At 41.6% G+C, this 23,729-nt stretch overlaps 2 protein-coding genes across 2 annotated transcripts; both read left to right on the forward strand.

Moving 5' to 3' along the window:
- The first annotated feature begins 10,385 nt into the window (after positions 1-10,385).
- Positions 10,386-14,862, forward strand: LOC129163792 (extracellular calcium-sensing receptor-like). Its single transcript, XM_054742499.2, has 8 exons — positions 10,386-10,640; positions 11,484-11,778; positions 11,862-12,151; positions 12,318-12,613; positions 13,073-13,278; positions 13,359-13,580; positions 13,670-13,793; positions 13,863-14,862. The coding sequence occupies exons 1-8, from the start codon at positions 10,582-10,584 to the stop codon at positions 14,759-14,761; spliced, it is 2,391 nt and encodes a 796-aa protein (XP_054598474.2). The 5' UTR covers positions 10,386-10,581; the 3' UTR covers positions 14,762-14,862.
- Positions 14,863-17,712: 2,850 nt separating this feature from the next.
- LOC107380588 (extracellular calcium-sensing receptor) lies at positions 17,713-22,309 on the forward strand. The gene is made up of 10 exons (XM_054742505.2): positions 17,713-17,982; positions 18,110-18,262; positions 18,343-18,543; positions 18,734-19,096; positions 19,174-19,304; positions 19,416-19,512; positions 19,586-19,709; positions 19,823-20,295; positions 20,377-20,457; positions 21,750-22,309. The coding sequence occupies exons 1-10, from the start codon at positions 17,713-17,715 to the stop codon at positions 22,104-22,106; spliced, it is 2,250 nt and encodes a 749-aa protein (XP_054598480.2). The 3' UTR covers positions 22,107-22,309.
- Positions 22,310-23,729: the final 1,420 nt, after the last annotated feature.

Here is a 23,729-nt window from a genome sequence, read left to right on the forward strand (position 1 = left end):
AAATCCTCAGTCACATAAAATGTCTCAGACCATCATTTGCATGACTGTTAAGTTGACTGATCTACTAGAACTACCATCTTACTGTAGTAGAGGAATCTAAGTGCCCTGATGATCAGTATAATGTTATGTTACATTAAGAGTGTTTGCCCCACTGTTTGCTATCTTTATTGAACCACTAGCTGCAGCAGTTAAGCAAACAACAGGTATTAAAAGGGATAAAGTGTAAGAAAATAGAACATAAGATCAGTCTTTATGCAGATGATGTTTTACTCTCTCCGGAATTCTCAATCCTCTCTCATTCAATAGAACTGATAAACTCTTTTTCAAAAGTTTCAGATTACTCTATAAACGGGTTAAAATCCACAGTTCTACCAATTTCTCTTTTGTCAATTTACTTAATACACAATTGGAGTCAGGGAATATCACATACCTGGGAATTGATGTCTCTCCCAAGTTAGCAGATCTAACCAAACTAAACTACATCCCACTTTTAAAGAAAGTGGAAGATGATCTTGCAAGATGGAAATCCTTACCGATATCACTCATGGGGAGAGTTGCTACAATTAAAATGATGGTCTTACCCAGAATAAATTACTTATTTTCAATGATCCCAAACAAACCACCAGCTGACTGGTTTAGATCTCTGGACTCCTCAATTACCAAATTCATTTGGCAGGATAAACCTCCACGAATTAGCTTAAAACGCTTCAGAAGACCAAAGGCAGAGGAGGACTGGATCTACCCAAATTTTATTATTATTTCTTAGCCAACAGGCTGCAATATATACCAAGATGGTTGCAAGATAACCCACTAGATGAGTCTTGGTTAGACATAGAACAGACACTTTGCAATACGATAGAGCTTTCAGACTTACCATCTATTAGCTCAAGCATAAGAAAACATGAAGGCTTCAAAAGTATTAGTATCAGCAGCTCTCTGACAGCATGGTGGGAGTTTCTAAAAATGACAGAGTCTTCACTAGTACCATGCAGATGCGCACCTATCTGGGATAATCCTGATATTTTGCAAAATAATAAAATGATTAACCTTCCAGACTGGAAAAATAAAGAAATCCTATACCTGGAACACATATAAGGATTGGACTTCATCCCATTTAATAGAATAGTCTCCCAATTTGGAATAGATAAGAATAGCTTTTTAGAATACCACCAAATTAAATCTGTGGTCAAACAAAAATTTCAGATCAGTAAAATAGAATTACAAACACCACCAATGGTATTAGACTTCTATAATCTCAAAACCCCCAAACTACTGTCTAAAGTATGTAAGACACTGTCCAAAATAGACAATAGATCCACCTCCCATTTTTCAATAGGGATTGCTATTCTATCAGTCAGCTTTGACCAGAACTTCTGGTCCCAAACTTGTTTAAAAACTTTTAAAATGATCAGACACTCCAATTTACAATTAATTCAGTACAAAATTCTACACAGAGTACACTATACAGGTCATCGGATGTTAAAGATGGGGTTTGTGTCATCTGACACCTGTACACACTGCACAAACAACATTCCTGACAATTACATTGTTTATTTTATGTTTACTAATGTAGCAGACACTTTTATCCAAAGCGACTTACAATTTATAACCTATAGGGCATGTTGTGATAACATTCATGCACTGTGGTCCTGTCCACCAGTCCAGGATTTTTGGGGTAGAGTATGTGAAGACCTGTCAAAGTGTCTGAAATGTCATATCCCAACCGCCCTCTCTCTTTGTTTACTGGTGTTGTGACTTTTGGTCAAACAAATAATTTGTGAGCTTTTACTTACTTTTTGGATTCATCAATAAATTCGTAAATATGGAAATATTTACCGATTTATTAATTAATTTGGATATTAGAATATCCACGGGGCACCACCCCTTTTAACAGGGGAAAAATTGAATTCAAACCTCTTATCAATCTTGTCTAAACGCTCCGTGAATCTTAACGAGCTGCAGTTAAATTTCATACCACACAAATAAACTCAATCTGAGAAAAAAATCTTAACTCGTTCACTGCCAGCCATTTCCTGATCGCTAACGGCCTTCGCTGCCAGCGTTTCTCACCGTTTTTACTGTTTTTTTAAGAGTCACAGAACGTTGCGCGCTAGGATTATGTTGATGCCAAGACAACCAAAACAAAGAGGAGACTCACTTCTTACATCAGGAAGAGTCCGTGTGTTTCGAAAGTTAGCCTGTTCTTTCATAATCCGTTGTTGAATTGTGATTGGCAGAAGCTTTTCCGGTTTGCGCCTCATTTTTTTACAGGAACGGCCCAAAACGATCTCCTAATACATGGATGGTCTGCTTCCTGGTCATGTGATCTGTGACGTATGCGGATGAAGATCGGCTTCAGGGCACAGATGTTTGTTCTCTCAGTGCGGGGGCTCGTTCTGCTGCTCAAACAGTAAAAAAAATGCAAATGACGACTTTAGTCGTCATTGGCAGTGAATGGTTGGATCTAAAATGACGACTTTAGTCGTCAATGGCAGTGAATGAGTTAATTAGCAATACATTTATTAACTAATGATCACTTCAGCTCCTTCTGAAGCGGTTAGCCAATCAATATTAACCAACTTATTTTATCAACAACAATTAACAATGAAACAATGAAATGATCCTGTAAAACAATCTGACCCAATATGTGTGTGTTTTAGTCTTGTGTCCTCCTAAACACTGAAAACAAGTATGTGTGTGTGTGTGTGTGTGTGCATGGGTAACTTGCACTTTAAACTTCCGAAGTCTTTCAATCACAGTAACTTAAAACTGAACTTCAAAAACCGCTTCACAAAAATCAAGAAACAACACAAAAGATCAATCATAAATGAATATCTGATAGTTTGTCAGCCTGGCCACAGCATAAAAACTATTTAAGATATTAAACAATGACGAACAAAACTTACTCTTAAAAAGATCCGATGGGCGTATTTTGGTACGGAGATAGAGAAAGCCGTTGGTATTTTGAAGCAAATTGCGCGGTGTGGTTGCGTATTCTGAACTATATCAGACAGAAGAAAAGATCGATAGGAAGAAAAAAAACTTGCAGGAGCAAACTCTTCTCTGAGCGACTTCAAGGCGTCCCTTGCAATCGCGCTGAGCCAGACGATGATTTTACGCTGCTCCTCAGCGGTTCCGTTGCTTTTCAGCCGTCAGGCCTCGTGCCTGAGTCCGGAGCTGGAAAACGAGTGCCTCTTCACGCCAGTTGAACTGGAACAAAAGACGGAGTTAAGTTTCGTTTCGCTGGGATTTATAGCTTCCGGCAGGAAGACTCTGTGTGGTTCCAGCACATGCGCAGAACTTGTGTTCCGGGTACGACGGTGACGTAATCACGTTGCTTCCAGCTCAAGGAATCATGGGAAATGAAGTCTCTCTTGGCGCTGGAATTTATTATCTGCTTTTTCAGAGCACAGATGACACAGTTTTTGGAGAAAATGCTGCGTAGCAATTTTCTCATGAGGGCAGACGCTCCAGGGCAATTTTGGCACAGTCTTTTGGAGAAATTACTGCATAGTAATTTTCTCATGAGGGCAGACCCTCAACACTGGGAAACCTGGACGACGTCCTGATTGTAACATCGTTGGCTCACGTGGTTCTGACTGCCATACACATCGCTAAGAAAACTATCCTCTTGAATTCTCAAAATAGAGATACTCTTTGCATCAACCAGTATAGAAATCTTTTGTTAGATCATATTACACTTGATATAGCCTCTGCTTCCACTTCAAATCAATCTCTCTGGGCTCCTTTGATCGGTTCCATCACATAGCGATGACGGGGGACCATTGATATTGTCCTGCGGGATGATGTGGGTGGGGGGGTGGAGGGTCTGAGTTTGGAGTATCTGGATGTTCCTTGGAGGTGGGTTCACTGGGGGTGTCTGGGACTGGAGGGCCGTTGCCCCCCTCTGGAGGTGCTTGGGTTGCCTCAGGGGTGGACTACTGGCGATTGTGAGTGGGGCCCCTTGGAGGTCTTGGCGGTGGCCATGGGTTACTGCCCAGCGGCTGCATGGCACCTGGGCGGGTCTGGGTGGGGGCTCGGGGTGGCTGGTCCCATGGGGGGATCTGGGTGGGTCCTTAGGAGTCGGGTCCTGACATTTATGCTGCCGGGGAGAAGGCAGGAACATGCAGCAGTGCCTGACTCGGGTTCAGGGGCCTCCGGTAGACCTTGGCTCCTTTGCTGTCCCATCACAGGGGAGGGGGGAGTCCAGGAAGGGGAGGACCGAACCTTACCTGGATGTCCTATGTCTTTTATAGTCCGGAAGTTGTGCAAATGCAGGGATGGGCGTAGATATTCTGCTGGGTTGGGGCTAGGTTGGTGCCCTCGGACTCCGTGAGGCACTGTGATGCTGCTGCTTTGGGCTCTGGCAGGATGGGCTGGGGTCTCCATGCTCTGGGTGGCATTTTGACCAATGGAGGTGCCTATTGGGGCCAGTGGGGGAGCTGGCTCCCTGGAGGGCTAAGCCCAACCAGCCATTCCTCCCCATCCCCACACATTTCTCTCCTCCTGCTCCCTCACATCATCACACAAACATGCACATAGGACCTTGGGGGGTGGACAAGTCAGGAAGTGCGGGTATGGATCCCATTTCGGCATTCCTGTGGCAACCTGCCCCCCAATTTTTCCTGCACCTTAAACACTTCCACCAACGACATTCCACGCAAACACACACTTAGGGCCTTGGGAGTGAGCACATTCAACGGCATTTGGCAGGGGGATTTCTCAGCCTCATCGCAAGTGCCGGTGCCCACTTCCAATTTTAGACTGCACTTAGACGCTGAGGGCTATGGGTGCAAGTGGGGTGGTGTGGTGGCATCAGCTGGCATAGGCAGGTGGGGCCTTTGACTCCTCCCTTCTTCTGGGACTTCTTTTGATGATATACTGTAGATCTTCGTCCCCCCTCTCCCTGCCACACCTGGTGTGGAGTGCGGTGCCTTGGTCTGCCTGGGTCGTGGCTCCTGGGTCAGGGAGTTTAATATTTTTGGCATCTGTCTGACCAATCCTGGTGGCTGCCTGGTGGGGTCTGGGTCCCTGGGCTCTGCTGGGTCCCCAGCGGGGGTGGTCAGCCCTGGGTCCCGGGTCATTGGGTCCCGGGCTCGGCCGGCTAGGAGGTGGGAGGCTGCGGGCGGGCCTGTGGGCTTGCCGCCGATATCTCCCGGGACTCTGCCGGCTGCTGGTTGTGGGCCCCCGGGGCGATCCTCTGCGCCTCTCGAGGGGAGCGGGGGCTTTTCTGGTCGCAGTCTCCCTGGAGTTCCTGTGCTCTGGGGCAACTCCTGGATCTCTGGGACTTGGAGCTCCCTCCGTCTCCTGCACATCTTTAGGGGGCAGATCTGTGGCCCCTTACACTCTCTATTGGACGCTCCTATAGAGAAACCTTACATAAACAAGCGCGTGTACACACACAGGTGCTCACATGGTGCTCTCATAAGTATGGACTTGGGCAAGTTCAACACAGGTCTTAAGGCTATGGTGGGCACTTAATGCACTGTGATTTATTATCGTGTGATTGTTCAGTTAAACAATGTTGATTAAATATTTCTTCATCAAGTTGACGCAGTGATAGCTTGATGTTGTTGTATTGTTGTTGTGTCCCATTTTTTTTGTTTTTTGCTTTTTTTCTTCTCTTTCTGCAGGTCTAGAAGCAGATTCTTGTTCATTATTATTTTTATTTTCTGAGTCTGATTACAGCTCTGTGATTATTTGCACAAAAAATGGCTTTATTTTGCATGTAATTGGGGTCGAATTGAATTTAGTTGATGATCCTTGTTTTCTTTGAGGGAGAGTGAATGGCCATTTGATTACCATTTGTTTTGAACTATTGATGTATTGCATAACTACTGAATTCAGTTCAACCTAGCAGCAAGGCAGTTGAGAGTTCTTTTCTTGGCCATCTGTATGGAGTTAGCTTGTTCTACATATACATGCATGTGTTTTATCCAGTTTCTGCCCACAGGCCAAAAACTGATGCAGCCTTGAAGCCTGGTGTGCCCCAGGGCTCTGTTTTTGGTCCAATTCAGTTTTCTTTGTACATGTTGCCTCTGGTGTACTGCATGCCTTTCCATTATCTTGCTGATGACTTTCAAGTGTATCTTCCTCTAAAATAGAGAGGGGGTTCTGATTTGACTAATGAAATGCCTCATTGATGTCAAGCATTGGATGGCCCTAAACTTTTAAAAGTGGAATGAGGGTAAAACATAAATATTGTGCAATCTTGCTTGCCTTGATGTTCAGGATATTCCACTAGGCCATTTGTCCTTTGATCACTAGTCTGTGGTGAAAGATCTCAGTGTGTTCATTGATGGGTCACATACATTTTCGAAGCAGGTTTGTGCAGTAGTACAGTCAAGTTTTTTCATCTAAGACTTCTAGCAAAGATTAAGCCATGTCTTCCTGCTAAGGTGTCCAGACAAGTTTTTCACCTGGAGACTAGACTGTTGCAACTGCCTCTATTTCGGTTCAGAGCAGAGCGCTATCGCACTCCTTCAGATGGTCCTGAATGTGGCTGTTTGCTTACTGACAGGTGCAAAGTGAAATGAGTTTCACCAGTCTTGAAGTCTGTTCATTGGCTTTCAGTTCACATCAATCAAGGTTAATAACCCATTGTTTGTCTTTCAATCCATCATTGATCTTGACCCCTCTTATTTGATGGAGCTTTCAGTACCTCATACTCCAGCTCTCAGTTACTTCTGGAGGTCCCAAGAACCAAACTGAAAACCCGTGGTGAAAGAATCAGGCCAGAAACTCTGGAACAGCTTACCATTTTTGGTTAGCTCTGCTCAAACTTTAGAATCTTTTACTGAAGACCTATTGATTTGACCAAACAATGGAGATCATAGTTAGTTTATTTTATTGTAATTTATTGGCTGTTATTAATTTCCTTGTGTATTTTAGTACTAATTCTAGCTTCATTACTGTTTATTGCTTTGATTGTCTCATACACTTTATCCTTGTATTCTGTTTTAGGTTTTGGTCAGCTCAGCTTTTGTTAAATGACATATATAAATACATTTGACCTTGACCCACAAAGGTCGGTCCTCAGACCTAAACTGTTCATATTGTTTATTAATGACCTTATAAATGTATCTAATCTATTTGGTGCAGTTTTATTTGCAGATGATACTACATTGTTTTATTCAGGATCAAATATACGTGATGTAACTCAACAGTGAACTGATAAAAGTAAAAAAAATGGTTTGATATATAAATAGACTGTCACTGAACCTGAACAAAACAAACTTCATACTGTTCAACAACAAAAAAGCTGTGATGTATTTTTAATAATGGATGGAATGGAATTTCAGAGTAAAGCAATAGTAGTATTATATAAATTCAAGTTTCTGCTCAATTGTTCTGGATTATTAATGTTGTATCACTCATTGATTGAACCATACTTAGTTTACTGTGTAGAAATTTGGGAAGAAACATAAAACATTTACACAACCTTTGCCAATTCTACAAAAAAGAGCATTGATAATCATTAATAACTGTCACGGTTTGGTTTGGACCCAAAATGCAGTTACCCAGGATGACATGAGGCAGGAGTAGATGTATAAAGACAAATCCTTTTATTTTAGGAAGAACCCCAAAACTAATATAAAATCCAAAAGGGCAGGAAGGCAAAGTCAAAAATCAGGAAATCCAAAAACACAAGAGGAACGAGCAGACTGAGAATAAATGACGCTGACAACAACAATGAACAGACACCAGACACAGACAAGACAGAGCTTATATACACAGGGAGAAGTGATTAGGGAAAATGGCGGCAGGTGTGTGGAGTAAGAGCTGGAGGGAAGACAGGTGAACCTAATAATCAAAATGGGCAAACAGAAACAGAGGAGGGCCAAATAAACCTAAAAAACTCTAAAACACAAAACTGAACCTAAAGGCTGTGGGAAGGATTAACGCACACACACGCACACACACACACACACACGCACACACACACACACACACACACACACACACACACACACACACACACACACACACACACACACACACACACACACACACACACACACACACACACACACACACACAAAATGAACTGGGTAATGGACACACACCCACACACAGCTGGGGACAAAGAGGCTGGAGCTGCAACTTGGGGCACAGAGGATAACTAAATGAACACTGGACCTGAGGGGATGATAAAAAGGTCTACAAACAGAAGACACCATATAGAGACGCAGACATGACACATGAGGGCGGTAGAGGACAACAAAAGGAGCACCTAGAGAACAAATGGAAGACAAAAGTAGACACATGAGATGAGACGCCGACACAGACCATGACAATAACAGTAACTAGAGTTCACCCTAATCCATTATTCATTAGATATAAAATACTGAAATTTCCTGACCTGGTAGAGTGGAACAGATTACAAATAATGTACAGAGCAAATACAAGTACTTTACCAACTAATATTCAGTAAATGTTCCACTCGATGCATGTTAAAAAGAACTGGTCTTTAAAAAACTTAAATTCAGAACCAAAATGAAGGACAGTAATACTTCTGTAAATGATGTAAGATTATGGTAAATGGTAAATGGCCTGTATTCATATAGCGCTTTCTTAGGGTTAAAAGACCCCCCAAGGTGCTTCACAACACAATCAGTCACACACACATTCACACACTGGTGCCCTGGGGCGCGCTGACAGAGGCGAGGCTGCCGAACACTGGAACCACCAGTCTCTCCGACCACCACCAGCAGGCAAGGTGGGTTAAGTGTCTTGCCCAATAACACAACAGCAGAATTCTTTGGTCAGAGCCAGGATCAAACCTGCAACCTTCCATTTACTGGACAACTGATTGCTGGCTGTCCAGCAACTTTCTTGTCCTAAATGCTAACAAGACAGAGACCCTGATCGCTGCACCCCAGGAACTTCAGCCAAAAATTGAGCAAGAAATTGCCTCCTTTTGCCCATCAGCCAAGGCCAACATTAGAAAACTAGGAGTTATTTTTGATCCAGCCTTAGGTTTAGAGCTCTTAACAACCAGGCTCCAAGCTACCTATCTGAGCTTTTATCCCCACACACCACCTCTCGGAACCTTAGATCCACATCTGAAAACCTCCTGGCTGTTCCTCGAACCAGACTGAAAACCAAAGGGGACAGGGCCTTTCAGACTATTGCACCCAGACTTTGGAACAGTCTACCTTCAAATCTCCATCTCTCTAACACTGTATAGGTCTTTTAAAATCATCTAAAAACTCACCTTTTCATCCAGGCATTCCCTCTCTAAATGTTTCAAAAAGATGGCTTTGTTCGGGTTCACACCTTCACTTTGTTTATACTCATGATTTAATTTTCTACGTTTATCACTGCTATTGTTTTTCTGATGTTTTTATTTGTTAGAGGTATTTGCCCTGATCTTTATCATGTTGTACAGCGCTTTGTGATTTATATCTGTGAAAGGTGCTATATAAATAAACTTTTACTTACTTACTTACTTACTCTACAACCTGCTCCACCTCCTGAGCTACTGCTGTCCCCTGCAATGTCCTTAAAGGGCAAATTAAAGAATCAAGTTAACTTTCTATATTTTAAAATTGCATAAAATCAAATGCATTTATAAATTATGAAAATGTAAATTAAATGCCAATGATTATATAAAGAGATGGTGGTTATATTAGTGTGTATGTTTGACAGATAATTTTCTTTTGTAAAATGGAGCAGAAATTATAAGATTTTTTTCTTCTATCTGCTCCTTTCCATTCAAATGTGGGTTATTTTCCATATGTTTATGTATATTTTATTTGTTTGTGTTTATTTTTATAATTTTTGAATTAAATAAATTTAAAAAAGCTAATTGGTCGCCCTAACATGTGTGTTGTGTGTGAGTATGTGGATGGGTGTTTGTTTCGCTGTGGTCCTGTGATGGACTAACAACCTTGCAGGGTACCCTACTGCATGAGATAGGCACTAGCTCTCTGTGACCCTACTCAGGATAAAATCTTTAGGAAAATTAATCATTTATTGAATTAAAATCAGCTTAAAATTATGTATTACAACTTCAATGATGAAAGTGCTTACCTTTATTGGACAAATGCAGCAAAATTCAGATGTGCTTCCATGCTTTATTAAAATCTGAGATTAAAAGGCTTCATAAACTTGCACAAATGCAAGAAGCTAGTAGGGAAAGAAGAGCTATTTCTGTTTTCACTGGAAACTACAAAAGTATGAAAAAAGAAGAGAGTGATGCCTTTATGCAGATAAAGTAAATGCACTAAATGTTTAAAATTAAACAATATGTCTGTGTGACATCATCTCTAATCCCCTCCTTACACACAAGAAAACGTTAAAAGAGAGCTTGAGCACACCAACATGAACACTGTCAGGGGGATGGAGATCCTAGTTTTCTTTTTTGGCCTGAGACTGGCTCTGAGTCTGTTTGAAGCAAATTCATTTGTTTCACTTAACAAGTCCTTGAACAGTCTGCTAAACGTAGCTAACCTTACTGTTGGTGCTGGTACTGAAGCTTCATCTGCTAAATGTGACTTGCAGGGTCCAGCTCGTTTACCAGCTTTCTCTGCAGACGGAGACTTCAGTGTTGGGGGTGTTTTTTCCATCCACAACAACATGCATACAGTCATGCATAACTACACCGCTGCTCCAGAGCCTCCACGATGCACAGGAAGGTTTGTACTAGGGAGGTTTGATGGAGATAATGTTGTGATTTAGGCAGCTGTTTACTTTAATATCTTAAAAATGTATTACTCTTGCATGCACGTTTATAGACGTTTATAGCTAGTGATTTAAAAAGATGTAGTTCATTTTCCTTGTTTAAAAGTATGTTTAAAACCAAAAGTATTAGAAAAAATATATAAACCAAAAATGAAAAGAGCAATAATAACAATACTCAAACTCTTGATTGTTTTGCTTTGATGTAGTTACTTATCTAAGGTGTAAAGTGTTTTGTTTTGTTTGTTTGTTTGTTCCTGTGTACAGGAGCTGCATGCAAAAAGATCTTTGTTAAAAGGGGTGACGTAATAAGCAAATGCTTCAGCCAATATCTTTTGATTAGCCTTGTTTCATGTTTCTTGCTTTGTGGAAATCTCTATTCTGTATTCACTTAGATATTTGAATGCTAATCAACAAAAAATCAATCAATCTAAATGTGTGTGTGTGTGTGTGTGTGTGTGTGTGTGTGTGTGTGTGTGTGTGTGTGTGTGTGTGTGTGTGTGTGTGTGTGTGTGTGTGTGTGTGTGTGTGTGTGTGTGTGTGTGTGTGTGTAAAATATTCCAGTTTTGTGATTACTATCTACAGAATGGGTTTTATCACTAAACTAACACCTAACCTATTATTTATAGTTTCACTTTTAAATGTTGAACATGTGTTGCAAACAGTTTGTTTCGTGCGTGCACTGAAATGTCTGTCACTGTGCCAGAACGATTTAGCTGGTGTTGTTTGGTTTAAACTATGAAATAGACTTGTTAATATGTCTTTACAACCTTTAAGCAGCATTGACTCTTTGTGTGCAGCATTGACTCCAGGGAGGTACGTTTTTCACGTGCAATGATCTTTGCTATCAAGGAAATAAACAACAGCACAGAGCTGCTGCCGGGCATCAAACTTGGATATCAGATCTATGATTCTTGTGCGTCGGTGCCCGTGGCTGCACATGTGGCCTTTCAAATAACAAACGGTCAGGACCCTGTGTTTTACAAAGACGGAAATTGCTCCCAGTCTGGTGTGGTGCTGGCTGTAGTTGGAGAGTCTGGCTCCACACCGTCCATCAGCATTGCACGCATCATTGGATCTTTTAACATCCCTCTGGTAAATCTAAAAAAATACTGCAGACAAAATATGCTTGTAAAAGTGTAAAAAAGCATTTTGCTGACTTTAATTTTTTTCTTTAGGTGAGTCATTACGCCACGTGTGCCTGTCTGTCAAATAAGCAGCAGTTCCCAACGTTTTTCAGAACAATTCCCAGTGACCAGTTCCAGGCTGATGCACTGGCCAAGCTGGTGAAACACTTTGGCTGGACTTGGATAGGCGCTGTCCGCTCAGACTCTGATTATGGAAACTATGGCATGGCGTCTTTTCTTGCAGCAGCGCAGAGAGAGGGAATCTGTGTGGAATATTCTGAATCGTTCTATCGGACCAACCCACGTAGCAAGATCCAGAGAGTAGCCGATGTCATCCGCAGGTTTCAACATCACTGATTTGTTGTGTTTTCAAGCTCATGAGAGTAATTGTCACGACTACCTAAGTAGGCAATATATTAGAATTAGTTTATCATATGATTAAAATGTCTTGATATAATGAAATGAATAAAACAAATGAATGGCAAATGTATCTAAATGTTTCCCCAGGTCAACAGCAAGGGTTGTTGTGGCTTTTGCAGCTGTAGGGGACATGACTATTCTGTTAGAAGAGCTGGCTCGTGATCCTCCACCACCTCGTCAGTGGATAGGAAGTGAGGCCTGGGCAACTGACCCCCTCTTGATGAGCTTCAGTTTCTGTGCAGGAGCCATCGGAGTAGCTATTCAGCGATCTGTCATCCCAGGTCTGAGAGACTTCCTGCTGGATCTTTCTCCCACTGAAGCAGCCGCCTCCTCGGTGCTTACTGAGTTCTGGGAAGATGCTTTCAACTGTTCACTGACAAAAAGTGAGACAGCAGTTATAACAGGCTGTTGCTTTATATTTTATTAGTGTTTTTTTAATAAAAACAAAAAGTGTAGCCATTTGACATAATATAAAAAAAGAGATAAGTGCATGAATAATAATTTGAACATAATGCAATGGAGACATGTACCTTTTAGCATGGAAGAATGTTTACTTCTGTAAGTGCAAAAACTCATAAAATCACTTTACTCTTTTCCAGATGAGATTCATAAAATATTAATACAAAACAAGCATTTCTAACAGAAATAAGGTGAAAACCAGTATAGGTCGTCCATTTTTATTTGCTAGGAAAATATTTCATTTTTCATCACTTTTTACAGATTTTGAGACTTTAATTAGACACGTTTTCCAATGTAATCCTATGAGCATACATTTGCAAAAAGAGAAGAATACTGAGGAGATGCAGTTTTTAAAAGATTTATCTTTTTTCTCCCTTTTTTAGCTGCAGATTCAAAAAAGAGAGTTTGTACTGGAAGTGAAGACATCAAGACCCTCAAAAGCCCGTACACAGAAACATCTCAGTTAAGAATTACCAACATGATGTACAAGGCTGTTTATGCAATAGCTCATGCCTTTCACAATGCTGTGTGTCAGGAAACTAATTTCACCATTCAGTGTGACAAACACTACAGACTGGACTCCAAACAGGTCTGTTGAAATAGGAGCTATTCTTAAGATTTTCATGACCTGCACATTTCTGTAAATTAAACACTAATTTCACTTCAAAGGTTTTCACCAAAATACAAAATGTCAACTTTTCCCGTAATGGTTATCCTGTATCATTTGATGCTAACGGGGATCCTGTAGCTTTTTATGAGCTGGTCAACTGGCAGAAGAGTGAGAGTGGAGTTATTGAGCCGGTAACAGTAGGGTACTATGATGCATCACTGCCTAAAGGACAGGAGTTTCATATCAACAGGAACATAACCTGGATGGATGGTGGCACACAAGTAATTACAATTATGCAAAGAAAAAACTAATCTTTCATTTTAAGTTACATTTTAAAATTGATAATGTTTCACTTTTTCTTTTGCAACAGGTCCCAGTATCAGTGTGCTCTGAGAGTTGTTATCCAGGAACTCGTAAAGTCCTGCAGAAAGGAAAACCCATCTGCTGCTATGATTGTATACCATGTCCTGAAGGAGAGATTAGTAACATGACAAGTAAAGTAAAGCATTTATTTCCCCCAAAAGTATTACATATTCCTGTGTTAACACATTTTTATTTGACAGATTCTCCAGACTGTTTCCCGTGTCCCAGTGAATCGTGGCCTAATGCACAAAGAGACGCTTGTTTCCCCAAACCTGTGGAGTTTCTTTCCTATGATGAAGTCCTGGCAATCATCCTGGCTGCATTCTCTGTTAGTGGGGCCTGTCTGGCCATCATAACAGCAGCTATTTTCTTTCATCACAGGACAACTCCAATTGTCAGAGCCAACAACTCTGAGCTGAGCTTCCTGCTGCTCTTCTCTCTGACTCTGTGTTTCTTATGTTCATTAACTTTCATCGGAGCTCCCTCTGATTGGTCCTGCATGCTGCGACACACAGCGTTTGGTGTCACCTTTGTTCTCTGTATCTCCTGTGTTCTTGGCAAAACTGTAGTGGTTTTAATGGCCTTTAAAGCTACACTTCCAGGTAGTAATGTCATGAAATGGTTTGGGCCTCCACAACAAAAAATGACTGTTGTGTTTTTTACTTTAGTTCAAATTATAATCTGTACTGTGTGGCTGTTACTCAGCCCTCCATACCCAATGAAGAATCTGAGCACATACAAGGAGAAGATCATCCTGGAATGTGCATTAGGTTCTGCTGTTGGGTTCTGGGCTGTGCTCGGGTACATTGGCCTGCTGGCTGTTTTCTGCTTTGTGTTAGCTGTTCTAGCTCGGAAACTACCTGATAATTTTAATGAAGCCAAGCTGATAACCTTCAGCATGCTGATATTCTGTGCAGTGTGGCTCACCTTCATCCCAGCATATGTCAGCTCTCCTGGAAATTTTACTGTAGCTGTGGAGATATTTGCTATTCTGGCCTCCAGTTTTGGACTGATTCTGTGTATATTTGCTCCAAAGTGTTTCATCATCTTGTTTCAGCCTGAGAAGAACTCTAAGAAACATGTAATGAACAAAAACTGACAATGGCAGAAAGTATGTGTAAACCTATTTTGAACGAATGTTCTGTTGGATCTGCTTGATCCGTTACGTGAATCTAGTTGATGCTTTCGTTTATTTAGAATATTTGGTAATATTTTGATTGGGTTCTTTTTTGTTTTGACAGAATACAATTTAAAATTGTTGTCACAACACAGTGGTGTTTTTTCCCCTTCCGTGCAGATTGCAGCCCAGTAACTCCTAAAGCAGTAATTTGACAACTGTAACTACATGGATCTTTTGTTGTCCTTGCTTCCTGACTTTTCGCTGTATGTCTTTTATGGCCATATTATTATTTAAAAAAATTAAAATATAAAAAAAGAAATGTGGTTAATGTATCTTTTACCCACATATATGTGTGTGTCCTTAATAAAGTGGACATCAGCAATTGACTATGATAGACCAGTTTCAGTATCCCAGGTCTCCGCCCGCTCATTATTTCCATTTTCCCTTATGCTCATTTGTTAGATTTCTTTTCATCCATGCAAGAAGGGAAGTGTTTACGAAACTCTATTATCAAAAAAATGGATTCCCATTATGTAACCCAGAGTTCTTTATATATATTTTTACTTGTTCTGTGCTTAAATGGCAGATTTTGCCCACTCCTGGATCACTTGTCCATCCTGAGGTAGTGCACTGCAGCAACAACTGCTTATCTCTCACGACGGTTTCACACTGGAAGCATCGGCGGCGTGAAACGGCAGTGGAACGGTTTACTCGCGACCTTCAAAGCGGTCCATTTCACGTCGGGAGAGTCTCGGCAGCAGCACGGCTTCCTCGCTGTGCTCTTCCCTGGACTCACGAGATCACAAGATCTCGAGTCTTCAGGTCACTGTTTGTTTCTGCAATCCGCCATTAAACCATAAAATGGAAATCACGTTTTATATTTATTTTTGATGTCATGTATGATGTTGTTCCTTTCCACTGCCAGGAATAAAGTCGCACACCGCTGCACTTCTGGAACGATGCTGTAAATAAATAAGACGCTGGGTCACACGTAAGCTTCATACATATGAAACTGCATTGCTGCAGTACTTTTATTTTGAAATTCACCAGTGATTTTACACTGAAACGTGTGTGATTTCCTGTCTAGTCCTATGTTAACTGCGGAAATGGATGCATCCCAGAAGTGGCATGCGGCAAAAATAGAACCTGATCCTATCTTTAGCGGCGCCGCAGCTGGTTTGAAATACTCCATAGACTATAATGGCTTTTGTCTGAAATAGTGACGTTCTACAGCCGTTCCGCGCCGCTGATGCTTTCAGTGTGAAACCGGGTTTACGCCTGGAACGCACCAGACACAGAAGCGTGTCGATGCACCGCAAAGCACAGTGGCATGACCAGCGCATCTATTCGGCGCCCTTGTTAACTTACGCCCTCGGTGAAATCAGCTGCAAAGCGCCGAGAAGCGCCACGAAGACTTGCGCCGTGCAGCAATCGTTTCAGTGTGAGCTCAAATTTTTTCAGAAGCCGCGAGTGAGCCGCATCAATTCTGGCAGGAAGTCAAACCAAAACAGAAAAAGCAGGCTGGTAAATTTAACCAAATAAATAAATTTTTCTAAAGGAAAACGTCAGCCTTACGCCCGGAACACAACAGCTGCAAAGAGTCAGGTAAACTCTTGACAAGGTTCAGGTGAAACATGAAATGATGACAATGGCAGGCGGAAGTGGGGCACTTCCGTGTATGGGTGGGGTTGGAGAAATGAGTAGGAACTCCAGTGTGGTGCATGCTGGGCAGTGGAGCTCTGGGGTAGATCAGGTGTGAATTGGAGGCCGGGGAGTCGGGACCATGGCACCGTTATCCAGCATGTTCTAGTTGTTTCCCTGTTCCAACACACCTGATTTTAATCGACAGCTGATTATCAGGCTTTGCTGAGCTTGTTGACCTGCTGAACAGGTGATTCAACCACTGAATCAGCAGCGTTACAACTAAAACATGCTCAATAGTGGCACCCGAGGACCAGGATTGCCCACCCCTGCAATAGAGCAATATGTGCACCAATAAAAATCACTATTTTTCTAATAGCCCTTTTATTTTCCTTGGCAACCCCATAGTTTATATATGCTGTGTTGTGCATTATCATTGCATCTACATGTTTCATGTCTCCATATAATTTATATTTCCAGCGACAAAGGAAACATTTTTCTACAAGTCTATTGTCAATTTTCAAACTGGTACATGAACAGTAACTCATGGGGCACCTTCAACAATGCTGGGTGTGAAATCAGCCAAGGTAATGGAAGCCAAAACTATTGGTTAAAGTTCACCGTGGAGTTGCAAGTGTCTGTAATTGGTTGTTTGTGAGATGACTCGTGTGGCCAATGAACAGAGGCGTATAGATGTGCCCTCGCCTGTTTTTATAACCCCTTTAACCAACTTGCCTGTCAGATGCTGCGTCAGGAAACAGCGTGAGCAAATCAAACTTCTTTATGGGGTTAGTGTGGGAAAAGCAGCCATTCCTTCATGGGCCTTTTATGTTAGTGCTTCTTTGTCTTTCATTGTGCCTTTATTTTAACGTGCTGTCTGCTGTTGAATCGATGAAAATGAGAGCTACTATGACTGCAGAGGAAGAGGTTGGAAAAGCAAAGGAGGGAAAAAAAGACAGGATGGAAGCTAATAGTGTTAATTTCCATGTGTCTCAGTGTGTGAAACTAAAGGAAAGCGAGCTTTTGGCTTTGCAGTCTGAGGGGGATGTTGTTATTGGAGGGTTTTTTCATCTGCACTACGATGCTCCAGAGCCACAGCAGAACTACAACAGCAAACCCCATAAGATTGCTTGCAGCGGGTCAGTGCATGAGCATGTCTGCTTTTGGTCAACTTTATTCTGCATTACACCTTAAAACATTCATTCTATATGTTATTTGATGTACTCATCATACGCCTCTGCTGTTCACAAATGATTCCCTGCAGGTTTGACCTTAGAGCATTTCGGTGGATGATGACTATGGTGTTTGCAGTGGAGGAAATTAATAAGTCTGATCTGTTACCGGGGGTCAAACTAGGCTATCGCATCATGGACTGTTGTGATAACATCCACACAGCTTTGAGAGCTTTTTCGTCTTTGGTCAGTTTCTCTGAGGTGACAGCACAGTTTGAACCTCCCACCTGCTTCTTTGATTCTCCCATTCCTGCAATTATTGGTCTCGCATCGTCTTCCCCATCGAGAGCTGTAGCTCAAACTCTTGGTTCATTCAACATCCCACTGGTAAGGGAGAAAAAAATGACTAAATGTGCAAACTTTTTATAATAGGTTGTGTTGAATTTCACTTTTTATAGTTATGACTTAAAATTATTTTTGTTTTGATAATTAAATGTACTCGGTCTCATCCTAGGTGAGTTATTTTGCCACTTGTACTTGTCTAAGCGACAAGCAAACATACCCATCATTCCTGAGAACTGTGCCGAGTGACTTTTTTCAAGTTAAAGGTCTCGTGCAGCTGGTTACGTTCTTTGACTGGTTCTGGGTGGGCACAGTCGGAACCACGGTGAGATGTTTTGTTTTAATCTTCCAGAATTTTTCTGCTTCACTCAACAAAACTAATTGCAAAATCGTCATCTTTTACAGGACGACTACAGTATATATGGGATCCAAGCTTTCACAGATCAGTTCAGATCACATGGTGGTTGTGTGGAATATCATCTCACTATTCCAACGTCCCCTACAGTGTCTGAGATGCAATACATTGCAAATAGAGTTCAGGGTTCCACCGCAAACGTCGTTGTGGCTTTTGCTTCCGAGGGTCAAATACTACATCTGTTTTTAGAAGTAAGAACCGCATCAATTTGTCAATGTGAGACATGACAGAGGTTTGTTTGTAACTTGAAACTAATGCATTTTTTAACTCATATCTTTCCAGCTAGCTCAACGAAATGTAACAGGAATCCAGTGGATAGCAAGTGAATCGTGGGTAGCGGCCACTCTTCTGTCCCAACCACACTTCCACCGTCTTTTACAGGGGACACTTGGCTTCTCTTTTCCTGGAGTCAGAATACCTGGATTAAAAGATTTCTTACTGAGCGTCCGGCCATCTCCGGAACCAGGAATGGAATTTATCAACATGTTTTGGGAAGAGCAGTTTGGTTGTAAGCTCAAGTTTGAAGGAGAAGTGATGAAAGATAATGGGACTGCATGCACAGGTTTAGAAGATCTGAGTCTCACTTCCAGCAGGTATACGGATGTATCCAAGGTCAGAATATCCTACAATGTCTATAAAGCTGTCTTTGCCATTGCACATGCTCTGCATGCTTTACTGGACTGTAAAACAGAAGGGCCTTTCAGCGGAACATGTGAGAAGCAGAAACAGTTCACCTCTAAGCAGGTAAGAAAAACGTAATCAGTGTTATTATTTCTGTTTAGTAGGGTTTTTGATGAGATACGTTGCTTATGTTCAAACAGCTGCTGTATCATCTTAAAAAAGTCAATTTCACCAACCAGTTTGGAGAGAGAATTTATTTCAACTCCAACGGAGAGCCGGCACCTCTCTATGAGGTCGTTAACTGGCAGAAGGACAGCAGCGGTGAAATCAGGTCTGTTTTCAGGAGATATTTAGTAGTAGTATGTAGTAGATGTAACTGGGTTGAATGATGAGCTGGTACCACAATTATCAAAACTGCATATTGTACACATTTTTTTAATAGATTTGTCAAAGTGGGAAGTTATGATAGTTCAGCAGCACCTGGACAGAAGCTGCAGGTTCAGCAGAGCAGCATTATATGGACTAGAGGAGACTCACAGGTGGAGGAATTATTACAACTTTTATGTTAACCTTGCCTATTTTATTAAAAGAAATGTTAATGGAATTGTCCAGGTCCCTACATCCCAGTGTAGTGCTCCATGTCCTCCTGGCAGCAGACAGGCCACACGTCCAGGAGAGCCTCTCTGCTGCTTTGACTGTTTACCTTGTGCAGATGGAGAGATCAGCAACCAGACTGGTATCCTGTTTCCTTCATTCTTACACTGATTTTTATATTCCACAGGAAGAATAAAGTGGTAAACAAACTTTTCACCCTTAATTCACCACAGGTCTACTTTATTGTCTCCAAAGGTTCGACTGAGTGCATCAAATGTCCAGAGTTCTTCTGGTCAGACCCAGATAAAGTCAAATGTGTTGCAGGGGTTGAAGAATTTTTGTCTTTCACTGAGACCATGGGTATCATCTTAGTTACCCTCACTCTGCTGGGTGTTATCCTGACAATCATCATCACTGCCATCTTTCACCATTTTCGGACCACACCCATCGTCAAGGCCAACAACTCAGAAATCAGCTTCTTGCTGCTCCTGTCCCTCAAGCTCTGTTTCCTGTGTTCCCTGTTGTTCATTGGCCAACCGTCTGTGTGGACATGTATGTTTCGCCAGGCAGCGTTTGGGGTCAGCTTTGTCATCTGTCTGTCGTGTCTTCTAGTCAAGACTATTGTGGTTCTTTTGGCTTTCCGGGCTAATGTACCTGGCCCCAAGAGTCTGAGGATGTTTGGTCCTTCTCAGCAGAGAACCTTGATCTTCTGTACAACAGCTCCTCAGGTGGAAAAAAAAATCCTGTTGTATTTTGCCTTTATTTGATTTAGGATTCACGGTTTCAAAGTAACTGTTTGTTGCCCCCAGATTTGTCTCTGTACAGGCTGGCTGTTGGGGTCTCCGCCCATCCCGTTCAGAAATCCTACCTTCCAAGCCTCAAATGGAAAAGTAAGAACCAAGAGCATCCGTTTGTTTATTTATTTATTTATCTTTTGCTGGGGACAATAACCATAAACTCATGACTCACTGGGGATCGAGAAGACTGAGCACACACACACACACACACACACACACACACACACACACACACACACACACACACACACACACACACACACACCAAGTAGTGTAGATATTCTAAAATGTTATCAGGTGAGGGAGGATTTAACGGCAGCGTGCCAGCCGATGGCCCCCTCCATGATGCTACCACAGCTCAGCAGAACACCATCGTAGCTTCTTATGATGAGAAAAACACTCAGACAGAAAATAAAGTTAACAGTTGATGGTGGAAATGGAAATGATGCAATTAGTGAGTAGTGGTAGGAGAAAGTAGAAGAGTGTGGAAAGTGGTCAGTATGTTTTCCATTCAACAAATAAAAATGAAAAACTCAGGATCAGTTCCTCAAACTGCTGACTACAAGGCAAGTTGCTAACCCCTGAGCCACAGTAGCAGCTTTTAAGAAAAACACTTAAAATAATATGTAGCTTACCGTGTATGCCAGAATTATGAGTTTACCATACCATGTTCATTTATATAGCACATTTAAAAACAGCATGACAGCTGACCAAAGTGCTGTACAGTAAAAGGAGAAACCCCAAGATTAAAACAGATAAAAGTCATACAGGAGGTAAGAGGTAAAATCTAAAAAAATTGTAAAAGAAACATACAACAATAAAATACAGAGTCACAATAAAACGTAAAAACACTAAAAACTAGATCATTGAATAAAAGCTAAATGATAGAAGAAGGGCTTCAGTACTGACTTAAATGGACCCAGTTCTGGGGCCTGTCGAACACTAAGGGGGAGGGCATTCCAGAGTTTAGGAGCAGCAAAGGCCCGCTCTCCACGAGATTTATACCTCATTTTCGGGATGCACAAAAGCAAATGATCTGCAGATCTCAGGTTTCTGGTTGGAGCATAAGGCCTTATCAGTTCTGAAAGATAAGCCGGGGCTTGACCATTCAGAATGTTGTAGAAAAAGGTCAAAACCTTAAATTGGATGCGATATTTAACATGCAGCTAGTGCAAACGTGCAAGGACGGATGAAATGTGACAGCATCTCGAGATGTTTGTCAAGAACCTAGCCGCCGCATTTTGCTCTGTCTGTAGACGCTGGATTGCTGAGGCGCTGACACCAACAAGTAGTGAGTTGGCATAGTCTAAAGGTGTGGTTACAAAGGCATGAACAACAGACTCCAGCTGAGGTCGTTTGACTATTGACTGTTTTTCCCTGATCAGATTTTTGTAGAGTGTAAGGAGCCATGGCCTGCTGGTTTCTACCTGGTTCTCGGCTACATCGGCCTGCTAGCCTTCGTCTGCCTCCTGCTGGCGTTCCTCGGTCGGAAGCTGCCAGATACTTTCAACGAAGCCAAATTCATCACCTTCAGCATGCTGATTTTTATTGCTGTGTGGATCTCTTTCATTCCAGCTTATGTTAGCTCTCCTGGGAAGTTCTCAGTAGCTGTAGAAATATTTGCAATATTAGCCTCCAGTTTTGGTCTCTTGTTGTGTATTTTTGTGCCCAAATGTTACATTATTTTATTACATCCTGAGAGGAACATTAAAAAAGGCATGACTGGAAAATTTAGTAATTAAGCTGTTATTTGTTATTTTTTAAGGACTTCAGGTAAATCCAAATACAAGTTGTTTTGGGTTATTTATATTTATTGTAAAAATAAATGCCATTACATTTTAAATGAAACCTGCTTTTTTTCCCAATAAAAATATAAAATGCAATTTATAAAGCACGACAGCCCATGGTGAATTGTGGTTGGCATTGGACTGAACATAGAAACCAACCAAAGAATAACAAAAAGGGAATGTTACTGCAATAAAAGCTTAAAAATCCATAAATTTCATTCAAGAAAAAAAAATGATAGATTTAATCTAAACTTCAATTAAAGCAGGAGCAAAACAACCTCATTAAAGAAAAGGGGGCAAAAAACAGTAAAATGTTTTTTCTGGAAATTTTCTAATTTACACTTTTATATATCAGACAAAAAATTTTTATAAAATGACACAATCATGGTAGTCTGAAGACCAGGGGTGGAGATTGTTGATGTAGTCAAAGGCAGCAGGACGCCAGGAATGAACAACATTGGACAACCAAAAACTAGGTTTGCAAATTATCTGGTGAGGAAACCTCTGTACAAATTAATGGTTGCTTTGCCCTTACATGTACATGTCTTTTGTGCCGTCATTATTCAATAAACCTAAACTAAACTACGTACATTAAGGAGTTACCATGGCTGATCTGCATATTTATTAGTATTTGTGGGGCTTAGACAACACCTTCTGAGTGACTGACCAGGATGGTAGTCTCAGTTGTTAAACATGTGGACCAGGGAGTGTGCTTCTGCTAGTGGGGGATAACGCTCTCATCTCAGAGTTTTCAAGATGTTGGAAAGATTATCCAATTGACTGTCACGCCTTGTATTCAGGAGTAACAAAGTCTAGGTCACTTTAAAGCCGGGTCCACCCTGGAGGCATCAGCGAGCGGAACGGCAGCAGAAATGTGCTGCTTTCAATAGAATGAATTAAAATCCATAGGGTTGATCCAAATCGACCATGCCACTAAACCTAAGATCGGGTTCTATTTTTGGTGTGAGACTCTTTTGGGACATAAATGTGATTTCCTTCTTCCTGGTATAATGGCGGACGGCAGGGGCGGATTTAGGACTGAAAAAGATCCGGGGCTTAACACACGCGCGCACGCGCACACGCGTGACACGCACTAGTCAACATCATATATATATATATCTTGTACCACATCATTTTTAATCTGAAGCTACAAATTAAGCATATTCAGGGCAGAGTGTTGTTCCTGTTAGTGTTTAGTGTGAGATGATAGTAAATATTCCCTTTCTTTCTCCAACAACTTTACCTGATAAGCTAACTTTAGGCAAACCATCAGCACAACAAATATTTTCAAATAAGACTCACAAACCTGAGTCAACACCAGTCTCATCAAAGCTGGGGTTCTGTCGTTGTACTTTTGGTCCAAAAAAACGTCCTTATGTCCATCTTCACTCATGCGTTTCAGGCAGAGAGTGTAGAAGAAGCCAGCTGCTGAAGGGCTTCTTCTTCAGTGGTGGAGGCTCAGGCAGGCTGTTTACAAACTACTGCCAGCTGCGCCCTCTCTGTTGGACTTTGGTACTGCATGTTACTTCCGCGATTTAGATCCGGGGCTTAACATGAAAGATCCGGGGCTTCAGCCCA

This window comes from Nothobranchius furzeri, chromosome 13, assembly GCF_043380555.1.
Source record: "Nothobranchius furzeri strain GRZ-AD chromosome 13, NfurGRZ-RIMD1, whole genome shotgun sequence".
NCBI classification, from domain to species: domain Eukaryota; kingdom Metazoa; phylum Chordata; class Actinopteri; order Cyprinodontiformes; family Nothobranchiidae; genus Nothobranchius; species Nothobranchius furzeri.